At 38.9% G+C, this 17,533-nt stretch overlaps 1 protein-coding gene across 1 annotated transcript in view; it reads right to left on the bottom strand.

The window, feature by feature from the left end:
- The window catches only part of ADCY1 (adenylate cyclase 1 (brain)), a 116,192-nt gene that overhangs the window by 12,571 nt on the left and 86,088 nt on the right, over positions 1 to 17,533 (bottom strand). Inside the window, exons 11-14 of the mRNA XM_009323210.1 lie at positions 14,751 to 14,835; positions 10,720 to 10,809; positions 7,575 to 7,831; positions 6,828 to 6,954 (exon numbers count right to left, since the gene is read on the bottom strand). Coding sequence (XP_009321485.1) covers positions 6,828 to 6,954; positions 7,575 to 7,831; positions 10,720 to 10,809; positions 14,751 to 14,835 — 559 coding nt within the window. The remainder of the gene's footprint in view (positions 1 to 6,827; positions 6,955 to 7,574; positions 7,832 to 10,719; positions 10,810 to 14,750; positions 14,836 to 17,533) is intronic.

Here is a 17,533-nt window from a genome sequence, read left to right as displayed (position 1 = left end):
TGTGCCAGGGGAGGTTTAGATTGGACATGAGGAAGAATTTCTTTACTGAAAGAGTGGTTAAACATTGGAACAGGCTGCCCAGGGAAGTGGTTGAGTCCCCATCCCTGGAAGTATTTAAAAGACGTATAGATGAGGCGCTTAGGGACATGGTTTAGTGGGCATGGTGGTGTTGGGTTGACGGTTGGACTCGATGATCTTGGAGATCTCTTCCAACCTTAATGATTCTATGATTCTATGATTCTATGCTTATCCATTCCTCTATTTTTTGAATAAGAACTTTTTTGTTACTTTCTTCCTAGGAACGTTTAAGGTTCTCAGTTAAGCTCCCAATACAATATGGGGCAGAATAGCAGCTTGAAGAACAATGCACCTTTGGGCAGGGTGTAGAGATTTCTGGACAAGTCCAAGTATTCAAGCAGGAGTAGGTAAGTGGAGTAATCAGTTTGACACATTGCATGGATAATGATGTTGCTCAATCACTGGCAGCTGCTGTTCATTTCTGAACTGGAAATATGTGATCACGTTCCTCTGCCTTGCCCATTCGTGCACCAAAGCGTTCATTTTGGAAGACCTGATTGAGAAGGTTCTTCAGCAATATGTAGTGTTTCCTACCGTTGTGTATGATTCACAACAAAAGTTTCAGAGCAAGCCACAGCACAAGGACAAAGCTGCCAGCACTGAAGCAGACCTTTGTGACCTTGGTCATGTTGCTGGACTTCTGTCCAGGCTTTGATGCACAGAAATAGAAGATGATTCTAATACACCAACATAGAATAAATGAGAAAGTTCACTCTAGCCTGTTGGTTTTCTGGTTGTTTCCTTCTGACGGAACTTTAAGGCATGTAATGGCTTTTCTCCTCCTTTCTATCTTGCTTCAATACGGTCATGAAACTACTGGGAGAGAAATGCCATTGACACTACTGTGTGTGTGCAGGTGTGGGTGTGGCAATGTTCACAATGATGGGATCACAGCCGTGCCTAAGAGGCTGAGAACGGAGCTCTTCAGTGAAGAGCTAGTGGCTCAAACCAAAGCACCAAATTCATGACTGAAGGGGTGGCAAAATCCCTTAAAAGCAGGGAAAGGCATCAAGGATGTCACCATTGCTAAGAAACACAGTAGAATGCTACATTTCCAACACACCTAGCAAGCATCTCTTCCCCTCTTTGGATGCAAAACTGTTAACTACAGTTTAGACTCTAAGAAGGTCCAGTTGCCAGAAATGAGATGAAAGCCTCTAAGGTCATGGAAGGCCCTTGAATAATACCATGGTGGGTAATGGTAGCAAACCCTAAATAGAGACAAAATATGCAAACAGCAGAACAGAGGGAATGTAGGTCAAGTGCTCTTAGCTTTTTGTGCCCTGGCCTATTTCAGGACAGGCACTTCCTAGCCAACAGGGAGAGAGGAGTGCACTCTCTCCCTGTGGTTCAGGGAGACATTTGCACTGGCTACGCCTGTGTGGGGCATGAAGAATAAGATATGTCAGCTCTGCCCAACCTAGCCCCAGACCTAGAAGCAGAACATTAATGGAATTAGCATAGCACTCCTTCTGACCTACACTTAGTCGTGTTGAAAAGCAAGGTATATTAGTTTAGACCACATACTGCATTAATACCCTAGCCAGAGTCTCTGCATGGATTGCACTTACACCGTCCAGACATACCGAATGTCTAACATCCTGCCTTTATTAAACTGATCTGCTAGGAATATGAACTGAAGTGTACCGTCTCTGCCACTGCTGCACAGAGTTTGAGTATCCATCCTCTCGCCTTGCACCGCCTAAGACAGCTCCCATATATGCAGCTCCTCAGGAGCTGCCTGGGGAAAGAGGAAAGATCTCCTTGTGTCTCTTGCAAGGGAAGATAAGGAGTGAAGGTGAGGTAAAAAAAGACTTGGTCAAGTTTGGCAGTGAGGACTCTAAAACTATACCATCACATGGCTCTATGGGAAGGGAAGTAAACCAATTACTGTTATTTTCTGGACCTTTTTCCAGCTTCCTGCTTTCTGCCCTTCAGGGGAATGCAATGAAAACTATCTTTCCTCCTTGTGACTCATGAACTCCTAGTGCCTACTCTTTGAGCAGCTGAGATAAAAGGATGTGTAGGCATCACCCTTTCCCAGGCAAAACAGACATTGAGAAGGGAGAAGGAGTACTTGGGGCTGGAGAAAGAAGATTAAAATAGCACAGATCACAGGTATTTACATTCCTGGTGGAAATATTATCCAGACAGCTAAATAGTATCCTAACCTTTGTCTGTTTGCCCCTATTCCTATTGGTTAATTAAGGAAAGCTGCCAGCATGATATTTATGCAATAGCTGCTGGCTCAAAAAACAAGGCAGATTATTGTGAAAATAAACAAGAAAGAAAATACATAGGCATGAGCAGCATCATTTTTCACATTCTGCTTTTTGCTTATACCTGTTTGGTATTTGTGGCAGCTAGGTAATTTTGCAGAACTTAACTGGATTTGCAGAGCTGCAGTATTTAAAAGCAGGCTTTGTTTTTGCTTCGGACATGGTGACAAAATTTAAAATGTTCTTTGGTACTATGGCTTTTGACATCAATGTAATTAACAGCTATTGCATTTTACAAAGTTACGCAGAATCTCACAGTTTTTATAATGCTGGTAGCTGGTTACACATCCTCTGTTCAGGAAGTGGTCTGAGCTGTTGTATCACCTGAGCTATCAGGTGACTGTTTAATAAGCATAATAATGCCGTAGCAATGTCACTGACTGAAGAGTTATCACATGAAAATAAACTGTTTCAAGATACAGCTAAAAAGAGCCGGGCACCGGTGCCGCAGAAACATCATCTTTGTACCTGAAGGTGGCACTAAAACCACAGGGAAGAGACCCATCACGTTGCTTCTATAGGGCCAGATTTTTAAGAGGAAGTGCAAGCACACCTAGCAAGTCTTGCCTGCCGACTGTGAAATACATATTTCTTACAAGTGTCACGGATTAGAAAAGACAGCTGAATGATATTCGAGTATTCCCTAAAGAATGCAACAATCAGTCATATCATTGTATCATTCTTATTTTCCTCCCCTGACAAATCCTGGGTGAGTGAGCAACTCCAGGTTTTTGGCAGTTTTAGCTTCTTCATGAATATATTGCTTGTATTTATTTGTCCTTTTTTTTCCAGTTTTGTTGAATAACTTGCATAAGCAAAAGTGATTATCAGTCACCAATAAGTAAAATGTTCCTATATTTGCTATTCACAGCTATTGTCATATGAGGCACACAGAGTTACTCAACAATGTTATGTAGAAAATCAAATTATCCTCCCACTGCCTGTTAAAAAAACAAACAAACAAACAAACAAACCAGATATTTACTGGAAATACCGTGATATTCAGAAAGGTTAAATTTGGCACAGAAAAAAACCTAGCAAAATCAAAAAGAACTTATAACACCATTGACGTGTGAACAGTCAGTACAAATATAAATGTTTTAACAACTTACTATCAATCTGAACAACCTATTTTTTCCACACGATGTACATAAATCATACTGTATTATCTCTGTTCTGGTTATGTAACCTAGATGCATGGAAATTAGATTAACTTTTCTTGAAACTGTATCATTTTTCTAAATCAGTTTTTCTTGTTTGAAATCTGCTTTTCCTTAAAAAATATTTTTTTCCTGATGTGGCAGACAAAATCTATGGAAATGGGTTTTCCTCAGACCTTAGCATAGACCACTGACCATCTATCTATACATTCTTATTAATAATGATATTAATTGCAGGATACTTTCAGTGTTTAAAGTATCATTTAGTTAGTACTAGACTGTTTGTTGTTCATGATGAAGTAAATGAAAATATTTATGAAATCCTTTTTAGTGCAGCTTATGCCACAAATGGTTTTATTCACCTGAGAACATTTTTACAGGATTAGCCCCACAATGAGCCTTACTAAAAGTACGCAAAGTGCTTACAACTTCCAGAACAGCCCTTGAGCCCAAAATTCTCCCAGTTGTAAGCCAACAACTGAGAAGCTTCCTAAAAATACATGTTGTACCATGTTGGCACATCTTTCACACAGCAGCGGCTGGCTACTGGGAGATGCGAGTTTCCCGCTCTAGCAGTGATTCATGCACTTCAGTGTTTGCACAAAGAACTGGCACACTCACTCTGTAAAACAGAAGAAAATCTCCACAGTCCCTGTGCACTAAGTCAATGGTCTTTCTAAAACTTCTGCTACCAAGAATGTAACCAAGTTAAGCCAACATGATTCAATGGTAAGCAGTACTGCAGCTGTAGAGAAACATGACCAAGAATGCTGTTTAACGATATACAGGGCTCCTGCAGTCCAGCAGCTAGAGAAAACTGTCACTCAGGAAGGTGGTTTTTACCCTTGTCTCCTCTTAAAGATTGTTAAACAATTAGTAGCTTGGAGTTTGCTAACTATTCAAAGGCAGTTTTAACATACAGATATTTCCAACCAACAGTCTTCCCAGAGCTTTTAATACTCAGATGTTTACTATGCCAAAAAGCCTAATAAGTACAAAGATAATGTGTTTTTTACTTATCCATTTGAATCGGTAAGCGCCATAAGCACTTCTGTAGCATCCATCATAACGGTACTTCTGCATGTTATGTTAATTAGCCCTTGTATTCAATATCATTTACAAGCAATACATGGAGTGAAAACCAGGACAACATTCCTTACAACATATTATTCACTATTATTTATTGTACAGGGAATAGATCTTCCATGTGGAATTGAGAAGAACAAGGGTATATGCCCAGATCATCAAAGAGGCCAAGCATCTACGCAGCATACCGATTTCGAAGAATGGTAGTCATGTTGATCCCTAATTTCTGAATTTTCTACCTACACTGATTTTTTTTTTTCCCCTTCTGATTATTATCATGCAAATCTCACAGACAAGATGGTACCACATAAGTACCTGATTTGCAACTGAAAAGAAAAATAAAATGGCATTTGATCTTCTCAGATGAAAAAGCACTTTTTGAAATGGTACCTGAAGATGCCGCTGGACATTACTGAAATTTGATAGGCATCCATATGTCTTAACTCCCCTTATTGTTCTTTGGAGTAAATGCACAATGGCTTTAACAATAGTGGTAGACGACTAGGTATTTCTGTAAAACCTGGCCCTAAGAAAACAGAAAAAGTTTATATTTCTTCCTTTACTATTCTCCAATTCCGGTCTTTCAGCAGGCAAGCATCCCATTAGTTTCCTGTACTTGAATTTTTAAAAATAATTGATTGCTAATTAAAAGCCAACTTAAAACTAAGAATCTTTAAGCAGTACATTCCTTAGGGATGCACAATTCACTGTGCAAGTCACAGTAGCTGGAATGATGAAAAGCATTTAAGATGCTGGAACTCACTCTTGACCTGTTGAAAGGCCACAGGATAGCAAAACAGTATCTTCCTGCTTGCTACTCTATTTCATGGCTAGGAATAACATACAGAAGGTCTCCTATTCATGGATCATATGGCACTCACATACCTTCACCATGTGCCAATCTATATAAAGATAGCCACAATACAGCAGTCATGTGCTGCTCTGAGTTTCAAAGTCAGGGGATTTTTTGTTTCCACCTGAAAACTACATTCGGCACCACAGCAAGCAGAAACTATTATCAGTTTGTCCAAAACAAACTTCTGAGGCTGACAGGCACAGCACCTATCACCTGCAGGTCATAGGACAAAAATTAAATGAAGCGATCACACATTGTTGACTCAGTTAAACAGCACAGAGTCCACAGAAATTATAGACAAGATAAACTTAAATCATAAAGGAGGTAGACGTGGTCTTGGACATCAAGACAAACAAAAAATCTCAACAGAGCTTAACTGTTATGTTGAAAAACTTTAAGAGTAGAAGATAACAGAGCTAAGTCATTCCTGATTTCTCCATTCTAGGTAACACAGTAGAGTCAGGGATGTGTTTAACCCATGTGTTTCAGTCTTGATCTTACACATAAAAGCAAGCACTGCAATGATTTATACAGTCCTCTTAACAACAGAGTTAACAGGGTGTAGGTGAGAACAGGATGTGACCTCTGTGAACTGCAAGAGTGTAAGAGCATAAAATTTATCAGAAACGCAACTTCCAAATTCCACCAAAACAAACTTAGGTCTTCTTCAACTTTCTCCTTCCCTCAGGGGCCAGTGTGAAACACTTTGGAGGTGGGAATAGGACAGCTGAGAGGCATGACAGGAGATAGACACTTCCTGATGCCCCTGCTTATGGCTAGTATAATTTCTATAGGTTTTGCAGTGATTATGATAGTTAAGAAATATATTTTCAAAAAAAAGTCCATGCACTTGTTATCTAAATAAATTTCTGATCTTCCTTTGGAAAAGAGTTTCATAGTTTCATTGCATGATATGGGTATAAGTATTTCCTTGTATCAGTTTTATTTTCTTCTTTTCAGTTTACCTGAACACCAACTTATTTTCACCCCTTTTTGTATTACAAGATGAAAAAAACTGCATGGATTTAATTTCTTTATCTCAAATTTATATTGCTAACAGTCAATTTCCCATGTTTGAAATTCTCTCTATTCATAATGCACCTTAGATATAAATATATGGCTTCATTAATAATGTACTGTTATGGAACAACAAACAAACAAAAAATCACCTCTCCAGAGCAAATTAATTTTATAGGTCTATGGAAAGAAAGCTCTAATAAGTTTTCTCTGTAAACCCCAACAGACATGAAAAATTTTGAAAGTGTCTTAGTCCAACTAATTTGTTCTGAAAGTATTTGCAAGCCAATTCAAAAAGTCAGACATAATTTTGTGTGCATGGATACTAGAAAGGAAAGTCCTGTGACTTACCTGCACAGCCCAGAGGTAGTCCAGACGCAGCTTCAAGTCCACCTGTCTGGAATGCAGTGCCAAAGCACAAGAAAATAGCAAAATGGCTAGTATTGGTTCATAGCCATGCATATAAAAGGAGCCACCCCTTAAAAATGAAAGGAAAGTAAATGGGTTATTCCAGGTTTTCTAATAACTAACACTGCATATTTTTAATATCAGATCTTTAGTTTAGAACATGTGGGTACCCGCTAATCACTAGCCTTTTCTAAGGAGGCTCATATGGGTGGGGAGATGGGTGACAGTAAATCTGATCGCTGCATCACACTAACATTCAACTTCCTGAGGATTTTATAATGCTATACATTATTGTAATGTGTATGCATGCTTTTAATTAGGAAATATAAAAACTCTCAAAAAGCTTAAATGAAATTGGAATTGGCTGAGGGCTGCTGAAATATGGAAGTGAAGTTAACAGTGTTTTTCTATTTCATATTATAATTAGGCGCAGTGTGCTCAGCTGAGGTATGTTAGCATAAAACTACAGAATAATGGGGCAACACTTGCTAGTTCCAAAAAGCTGATCTCCTGTTGATGGGTATTACTAGAATCCTACAATTGCTGGGGAGAGGATGGCTTAAGTATTTCTTATGCTCTACTAAGTATATAGCCATAAGCAGCACTGAATGCTAGAGGACAATTCACATACGAGTAGTCAGTCATGACTATACAGAAATACCCATTGCTTTAACTTTGCAAGGTACCTACCCCACTGCTTTTCTGTAACCGCTGAGTTCCAGAATAACTATGTACAAAATTGTAACAAAAAGCAGGAGAATCATTTTTGGCAAGGAAGATACACGTAGAAATATTGCCAAGGTGAGAGTCCCCACTACACAGGAAAGGAAAGCATAGTGTGCTGTGTCACATGGAAGTTCATTCATTGTTTTATTTGTTCCACCAGGAGAAATGATAACTATTGAACTGCTGGAATTGGTATTCCAAACCCAAGGCATACAGCCAACCTACAAAAGACAGGAGAGGCGAGAAGGGGAGAAAGTTAACTATGAAATAAACAGAAATGCAGCTGCTGTGGGGGCTGACTGTAGTGCGTTTCTAATTGAGAAAATATGGCCATGGAATTCCCATCCAGCTCACTGCTCTAATAAAATCTCTCTCCTTTTCCTGTAGCGCTTTACTCAGTTTTAGGTGGGAGACACTCTTTGTTCATTAGATGCCAGTAAAGCCAACCAATTAAAGTCTGGGCTTATTTGAATAGTTTCCCTCTCAGTGCTCAAAGCCAAGAGATTCTCAAGCCAACATATTCCTGCAAAATTAAGGAACTTCAGTAAACATTTTATGTGGCCATGCAGGTGAGAAAGGTTCTTGCACAGAGCACAGAAAGAAATGTGTTTGTTTTAATGACTATGTAAATTGTATCAATTGCAATTAATCAAATATAAAATAAAACCTATTTTAATCTTTGATTGAAAAGCTAAACATGAATAATATCTTTTCTCCACTGCAGAGCTACTTCTGCTATCACATATGATTCAAATACAAGGCCTCATCTTTAACTATCCCTGCCGTTTCAGTTATGCAAGGAGTTTCATTTCCTCCCTAGACTAGGAAATAAAAAAATGTTTTAGTGCATTTCCTATGCAAAATTTGAGGAAATTTAACCTGCTTCTTCCAAAGGCAATGTCATGTACACATCTCAGAGCTGTTACCTAAGGAAGGGAGGAATTTCTGGCAAATAGTGCAAGTCCCTAGAGCTCCAGTTTTAATTGCACTCCAATGTTCACCCCTTATGAAGGGAGAGTACAAGAGTTAGCATAAAAGGGGAGAGTGGGATGGCAGTGTGAAATTGATTTTAAGAGGCACCACCACATAAGCCCTGCCCTATACTTAAGCTTCTCTTTTGAAGTGTGTTATTAGACCTTTTTATTTAATCCTAACCACTGATAATGAAATTTTATAGCATGCTGTAAAATAACTGACAACCTGAAAGGTTATTAAGCAATATATTTTACAGGTGGTTGTAGTAATTTAAAAAGATGAGGCATAACAGATAAAATGTGAGTTAAACTCATAATGGCTAACATTATGAAATAAGATGAGAAAGAGTGAAGTAAAAAATCTGTTGAATGTGATTTTGTTCCATATCCTTAAAAATGCTGTTCAACTAAACTCATTCGAAAACATAGGCATGCAGGAGGGCTTCATAAATGATGTGCAATCCATCCAGGAAAACACCATCTGCTAAGAGTAAAACCTCAACACCTAGCTCCTCTGCTAGCTGAGAATTCTAGAGGCATTACTTTGCAGGAATGAATAATTTCTACTGATTAAACATTTCTCCTAAGCATTTCAATGGTTGCAGGCTATTTTTGCTTCAGTAAAGGATAAAGTTATATTTGTGACCTATTCTAAGTTGTAACTGAATGATCACTGCCTTGTTGGAGGCCAGAACATCTGAATTCTAATCTGCTTTCTTCCACCGATGTTCAACGTTGCCTTAGGCCTTATGATGTCTGTTTCTCATTTTCACCGTCTTTAAGTGGCAACAATGGTGCTTGTTTCATTTGATCAAAGTAAGAGTCAACCATAAAGGTTCCAGCTGTCATAATATTAATCTCAATCCCAAAGTCAGATACACAGAACTTGCTGAGATGCTAGCTAGCCTGGAGGCACTGCACATCTGTATGCATCTTAGGCTTATATGCACATTAAGAACCACATATATGTCTGTTGTGTGTTAGGGCTGTGTGTTACTCACACAGCTGATGTTCAGGAATTCCCAGAAATGTCTGAACAACAGTAATTCTTCATATGTCTCAGGACATTGGAATTTGCAGACAAGGGATCCTCTGCCCATTCAGTTCATGGGGATCAGCTTGGTAGATGTTCTCAGGGCAGGTCCAGGGACGAGTGAATACACAAAATACAAAATAAGGGGCTTGGCATCTCAGCACTGTGAATTGCTCATGAAATCACTGTCTTCCTATTGGTCAGAACACATTGCCCAAATCCCGCAGAGAGACATGATTTGAGACATCTGCCTTCTCAGCATTTCCAATTGTGTTTAGTGTGCTATTTTTGTGTGGATTCTTTCCTTTGGGTACCCTAACATGTTTAATTCATTAGCATTAGCAGCCAAAATTCTGAAATTGAGTGCTAGGAATTTGACAAGGCAACTAAATGCCAAATACTTAGGTGGAAATGTAAATCCCATTTGACATTCAAGTCCATCATGCAGAACTAGCTGCTAATCTACAGTAAAAGAAGCTCAATTTTCACAAGTATTGAGCAAGTTCACTTCATACAAGAGAAGCTTCCTAGACATTAGATGTGAATGGATCATGTAAGTAGCATGGTGTAAACACCTCTTCTCGTTACGCAATACTGTCCATATTTTAAGATCTCGTTATCCTTTCTGATCTGCCTGGACTAAAAATATCCCCCTGTTATTACACAGAAATATGTTCTGTAAGTTGCCACATAGAAATAAGTAATGTTGTTTGATACCATGCCTTGTCTGTCACAAAATATTAGCCATTGAACTTGTAAGCAAATTGAACATTTAAAAATAGTTTTCCCATAAAGTACAGGTCATCAGCAGACTATGTGATACTAAGGTTTGCTATAAAAATTTCCATAGGTGTTGACTAGGTATTATCTGTATAATTTGCTAATAGCTTTCCCATTCCTAATTCAACATCCTGACTCAGGGCAGTGAAAGTTCAAATTATAGCAAAGGGCTTTAATTTTGAAGAAACATGTTCTGCACGTATGAATAAAGAAAAGAGTAGGAATTCACCAGACGAGAATATGGTATGTGTTTAATGGATCCATACCAGGTTGTTCTTTAAACAGAATGCTAAATTAAGCAATACTTGATTTAAATACTCACCACACATCCTTGAGCCACAGAGTATACTAAGATCACAATAAAAATACACAAAATGGTACGAATTTGTATTGTCAGGCACCCTGGAAAACACTAAGGAAGAAAAAAAAAGATTTATAGATAAAGATTTTATAATATTTTTTAAAATGGGGTTGTTATTTTTTTAGTCTATAAAAAGAAGTGAATAAGGATATGGAAATTTTGCCTGCACTGCAAATTATGAAACAAGCATGCAGTTATTCTTGTGTACATGTGTTTTAATGGTAATTGCATTTTTGGGGGTAACAAATGTGAAACTATTATTACTATACATTATTTCTCATAATAATTAAAACTCTTTGAAAGGTTAGTAGGATGTCTGCTCATAATGCAAATAATAAATTAGGATGGCATTTGATTTTGTTCCCATGGGGAAAATACCCAAAGCATCTTTTGCCTTGCAAATTATCAGCTACAAATAGTGATCCAAGAGAACATACTGTGGTAGCATAGAATTTTGGAGTGGTATTTCTGTCTTCTGCTGTAGTAGTCACATTAAATGCCAGGGTAGTTTTAATTATCAGGACTCATTAAAAATATTGAATTTGTCAGAGCAGAAAGAGCAGTGGAGAACAAAAATGTCTGGTGGAATGGAGTCTTGTGAATCTCTTGCTCATCTCCATTTTTACCCTGATTCCATCACTGTGAAGTGCTTGCTGCTGTGAGCATATATGAAGCCAGTGACATAAGGTGAGAGAGGAAGGATAAGTCTGTCAAGCTCTAGTACTTGTTCCAGTCATAATGATCTGCTCTGTTTTCAGGGAAAGCTGCTTTCCTTCTTTTCCCCTTGCATTAAGAATGTTTGGGGCATCTATTATCTACTGGATCCACGATGCGTCTTTCAGACCACGGGACTTCTTCCAGTGACTTCAAGGGGCAAGAATTAACTCCAGGAAACAATCAGATTTAAAGGGGGAACAATCCTGTGTCCCTTAAATGGAGGGGGCCCAGACTTATCAAGGTTGGATTTGACTTAAGATCAAATGGAGCAAGCAAACACTAATTTTTGGATGAAAGTCACCAGTCCTGAAGAAAAGCTGTTCACTTCACAGGTATCATCAACACCAAAAGCATAGCTTCCAGCAGGCAGCAAAGTACCCATAGAGAGGGGATTCTGTGGCCTTGGCACAATAGAAATCATGTATTGAAACTCCTCCCCTTCCTTTCACATATGCAGAGACATTTCCCCTGTTTGTGTGACCATGAATTAGAAGTTTGAGATCATTATAGATGAATCAACTTCATCTGGGCTGTGAAACACGAGAATACAGCAACTACAGAAAAAAAAAAAGTGTGATCTGCAAATACATTCTGGCTTCAGTATGGATTAAGTCCATTTAAATGTAGGCTGGGAACAACCAACATAATATCAATAGTAGATTTACAGAAGCATATTATAGACCTGAGTTAATTTGCTACACCAGAAACCAGTTTAACTATTAGTCAGCATCAGTAAAATATATTGGGATACCTGAGGTATATCACCTTTAATAAAACAGTGAGCATATTGTAGAACAAAAACCTCGAATTGTAAGAATCTCACATTGAAAGCTGTGTCTCAAGGGAGGGGATATAGCAGTGTCCAAAATTACACTATGAAAAGAGAGATAGACTATTTCTGCATTTATTCATTATTATCATACAGTTCAGGTTGGAAGGGACCTCAAGGGGCCCAAAAGTACTGTCTGCCTTGACCCCCAGGGCCATTTCTGCAGAGCTGGTCAGTCCCCAGCCTGTGTCATTGCAGAGGGTTCTCCCTTCTCAGGGCCTGGACTTTGCACTTATCCATGCTGTATTTCATAAGATCCCTGTTGGCCCATTCTGCCAACCTATCTAGGTCCCCCTCAATGGTCATCCTGCCAGTGTGTTGGCTGTTACCCCAAAATTGGAGTCACCTGAAAACTTGACATGAGTATACTCCATGTCCTTCTCCAGGTCGTTGATAAAAATGTTTAACAGGACAGGTCCCAGGATAAACTCCTGTGGTACCCCACTTATTACTGGCTTCCAGGTAGAGTACGACCATAAACTGCTATGCTCTGAATGTGATCATCCAGGCATTTTTTTTACCCATCAAGTTGTCCACCAAGACCAAAACCCTATGCACACATGAGGTGGAACATGAGTGTTTCTATCCATATAAATAAAATGGAAAATAATAATTTTGTTTGGAGGAAATATATATATTCCATTAATTCAGTTTGCAATCAAATAAGTTATCTACTGCTTGTTAAAGAGAGAATCCCCATAGTTCGAAGATCATGCTGCATGGTTAACAGCGACAAAGCAAAATGCAGATTCAAAGACAGTGTATCCTGACACATTGCACAGACTTTTTTGTGTGTGTGTGTGGTATGTGTATGTTCTAAATGTTCATATGCTAGGCTATTGGGTTAAAAAGGAAAATAAACCTTTAAAAGGTAAGGTATGAGACATGTCTGAATTAAAACTCTGACTGACACTTGAAGGATTTATATTTTTGACTTTTGGTCATTCTAAGATTGCATCTGCTCTTTTATGATAGCATAGCATTTTGGGTTTCATTTTCTTTGTTTTCTTTTATTTGTGGAATTTTTATTAACTAAATAAATACTGTCAGATCCCCAAAATGCTAGGTAACTGGTACAGTAAAACATTATTATAGTGGTTTTATGAGTGAGGCATTTAATGCTAAAGCATGGAGAAGCTGAGTCGCTTGTCCAGTGTAAAATAGCACATAAGTGCCAGAAGACTGATTAAAATAGGGGAATGACTGGTTTACAATTCTATATTCATTATACGTAGCATATTCATTATCTTTTATTTATTAAATAAGACAAATTTTCACCACAACATTTCAAACTGCAATATTCTGAGTTTTTATGTTTCTTTATTTTTCTAATGCTGGATTTGATCCTGTAAGGTACTGAATCTCTAGAGGAACCTGGAATGAATTCAAATTCTGTTGACTGCCAAAACAGCTGGAACAAACTTTAAGTTTGCAACTAGCTCCGGGGAAATGGCATAAAGAGGAGCAATTTCCTACAAACTTCATCTGTGTTTCTACCATCCATAGACAGAACAACAGATGATAAACTATTGTGCCTTTATGAAACAAAAGAGATCATCAAAATTACTCCCAAATAATTGTGTAAGTTTATAAATAAAGATCTGCTTGTACCAGATACTCTGCTAATATACTATTTATGTTTCCATGAAAACAATTATTTTCCTCCTGCCAAAGAGCATTTTTTCTTAACTAAAAATTAGTGTGTGCTAATCAGCAAAGCTGATTAACTGTGTAGGTGTTTTCTCCTGATATTTGTCTGAAAAGACTAAGTTTAGATTAAGCCACTACAGATTTCTTTCATCAGAAAATTAGTCTGTAGATGCTTAATTCTGATCTGGCAGACCTAGTTCTCTCCTACAACAACCAAATGTCCTTCTGCATCATTACTGTTGTGAAAATGTAATGCAGGAGAATTAATCATTACTAAAGGTTTTGAAAAGGCCAAGGGTTGCATGTGCAAAACATTGTGCTTTACCATCAAAACAGCTGCTGCTTTGGCAGGAAAAGTTTTGAAAACAGAGGGGAAGTTAGCAGGACTTTACACCCAGATACCAGTCAGAATGGAAGGGAGAACTCATGTGCTCCGTAGTCAGAAAGGAGAAAAAGTCAGGGTAAAGCAGCTGTTTATCTGAATACTGGAACGATTCAGTAGCTAGTGGTAGGTGTTCGGCAAAGATGTAGCAAAAAAGACAAAAAGCATAGCATTAATGGCACTGAATGCTACACTGCTGTAATGATTACTCATGTAAAAACTCTTCTTTCCAGTGAACCATCTTTGTTTTTGAAGTGCCTAATATGTTACTTAGCAATGAACTTGAAAAGCACATAGATTTCAGACTCTATGAATCTGTGAAGCACGGGTTGATGGCTTCATATTCCAAAGGACAAAGCATAGCCACCAAAAGGAAGAATAATAATAATAGTCATAAAATCTTAAATCACTTACTTGTACTCGTGTGACATGTAGGTACATAATACAAGCCACTAGGAAGCATATGCAGAACACCAGGAGAACAAGAACTATGGTACTCCTAGAATAAAAACACAATAGAAGTAAAGCAATGCAACTCAGTAGCAGATGAGAACAGCACAGGGGTCCTTCTGAAATGGTATTTTGGATGGTGGAGGATCTCCCCCTCACCCTTGCTGTAATACGAACTGTTGCAGAGGAAATTTCACAGTGAAATGCACTGCTCTCAAGAATGAGAAATCAGTAAATGGTCTTGTATATGGTGCCCACTCTGACCTCATCAAGGAGATCAAAGCACCTCAAAAATTCAACTGTATGGTGTGTCAGGAGAGACATTTTCTAATTGTAGGCTAATGCAGAATATTCAGCATGATGACTCTTACAAGTGGAGTGTGTAACCCAATTACGTGGCCTTGGCAGCTGTGTAACAGTTACCAGATGCTTCTCCCTTCTAATCTCTCCTTCTCAAAGATTCAGAAATCAGAGGTCGGTCAACTCAGTCACTTATCAAGTCAAATAAAATCAGGCCAGACTGCAATCCCTTCTTCTAACGAAACAGAGCAACTCCCTCCTTTTGAGTCTTCCTCAATGGTTAGAAAAATCTTAGGTTTCACAAAGATGCTGTAATAATTCTTTTAATTCTTAATCTTCCCTCTCCTGATCTTTCAAAATAGGCTTGTTCTTCATGAGAAGAGGGGTGCAGACCAAGCACTTCCCTCCTCCAGAAAACCTGTGTTATTGGAACAGTACCTTATGCATGTGAGGAAGCTAGCAAAAATTAGTCCACCAATGCTGGTGCTTTGATTTATGCTCAGGGACAGCCTGGCCCCAAGCCAGCCATGGAACCAGGGCCATATGACAGCAGCATAACATGACCTTCACACCTTCTTTTCTAGTCTTGTGAGAACAACCCAGCCAGTCTAGAATATGCGAGCCATGGCTGCAGGCATATATGTATCTGTGCCCTTGACCGTCACTGGGGAAAGATTGCTTATGTAGGGTTTCTAACAGTAGAAGAGTGCAATTCTTCTGCTGTAGAATTTCTCAGTGTTTGGCTTTGATTTCAAATTCATGTAACAATTCCCACCAATACACAAACAGGGAAAATTCTGTGGTGTAGTATGTGTATCCAGAATGGGGAGGTGACTCTAGATGCTGTCAGTGTGGATTCTGAATACAAGTATCAATAGACAGCAGGCTCTCCTGTGCTTTTAGAGAATTGGCTTGTATTCAGGATGGTAGTATATGAGGAAAAAAATGCAGGGGACATGATTGCAACTGCATCTTTTTAGGCAGCAACAGCCAACAACTGACACTAGTACTGAGTGGGACCCTGACAGAGATTTGGGTTGGCACCAGTAACAAAGGGATACATTGTTTTTTAAAAATAAACCCAGCATAAGACATCAGAAAGGTTCATCATGAGGGCTTTTAGTGGCTACACTGCATAATTGGACAGCTTAGGTTGACAGGAACATAGCCTTACTTTTACCAACTCCATCTGGGGATATAAAATATGCCTTTAGCTGAGAAGCTGTTCTGCTCAGATGATCATAGGAATTGTGAGAATGTCAAGCCCATTGCTTTCTGTGTATTTATGCAGCAACAGGCTTTCTTACAACATTTTCTTGCCTCTAGATTTTGAACCTCCTCCTTGGAATATTGTGATACATGTCAAACACCATTATTATCACTTCTCCCATTATAGTAACACGTTACACTTCTTGTCTTGGCTTTTGCATTCTCTTGTCATACTTATAACTACTTTGGCAATCTAAAGAGCACTTTAAAGCTCCAAGTTCTGTGGAGAGGGGAAATTTTCCAATATTTCCAAAGTTCTAGTCTAGCTCATGGTTGCATCTGTGTCACAACGAGAGAAGAGCCTGAGAAGACTAGTAATTTGTTTGTATGAAGACATCACCAACAGACACTGGAAGAGAGAACTTAAGACCATTCAGTGGGTGGCTTTTCTAACTTCAGCGGGTGGCTTTTCTAACTAACCCAGTGATGAACCAGTCCATCTTCATGGCCTTCGGTGGTCATGTTCTGCTGGAGCTTGTGTGTCTGTCAGATCAGAGCTTAAACTGAATCTCTGTCCAGCTGTTTTTTAAGTGACAGTACTTTTTGGAAAGGTTACCAACTACCATACCATATGATTCTTGGAAATTCATTCTAGTTTCAACTATGCTACTACTCTTTGTCTCTCCTTGTTCTAAATTGCCATGTACTGCAGCTGGGCTTTACTTCAAAAGCAGGTGAACGAGTTCTTAACTATGTTCCAGTTAGTCAGTAGAGGTGATTAGTCTGGAAATTAGAGATTTTTGAATTCTTCAGATGAAAGGTATTATATGGGGTGACTCTCATGATTGGAGTGCTGCAATGGATGGCTATAGACTCTTCAGAAGGGACAGGAGAGGAAGGAGAGGCGGCAGGGTGGCTCTGTATGTTAGGGAGTGTTTCGATTGTATAGAGCTTAACGATTGTGATGATGATACGGTTGAGTGTTTATGGGTAAGGATGAGGGGGAAGGCCGACGAGGCAGATATCCTGCTGGGAGTCTGTTATAGACCACCCAACCAGGATGAAGAGGCCGATGAATCGTTCTACAAGCGGCTGGCAGAGGTGTCTCGATCGTTAGCCCTTGTTCTCGTGGGGGACTTCAACTTCCCGGACATCTGCTGGAAATATAACACAGCAGAGAGGAAGCAGTCTAGGAGGTTCCTGGAGTGTGTGGAAGACAACTTCCTGACACAGCTGGT

This window comes from Pygoscelis adeliae, unplaced genomic scaffold (assembly GCF_000699105.1).
Source record: "Pygoscelis adeliae isolate BGI_AS28 unplaced genomic scaffold, ASM69910v1 Scaffold360, whole genome shotgun sequence".
NCBI classification, from domain to species: Eukaryota; Metazoa; Chordata; class Aves; order Sphenisciformes; family Spheniscidae; genus Pygoscelis; species Pygoscelis adeliae.
The sequence above is the reverse complement of the archived record's forward strand: the minus strand, read 5'-3'. Positions and strand labels throughout refer to the sequence as shown.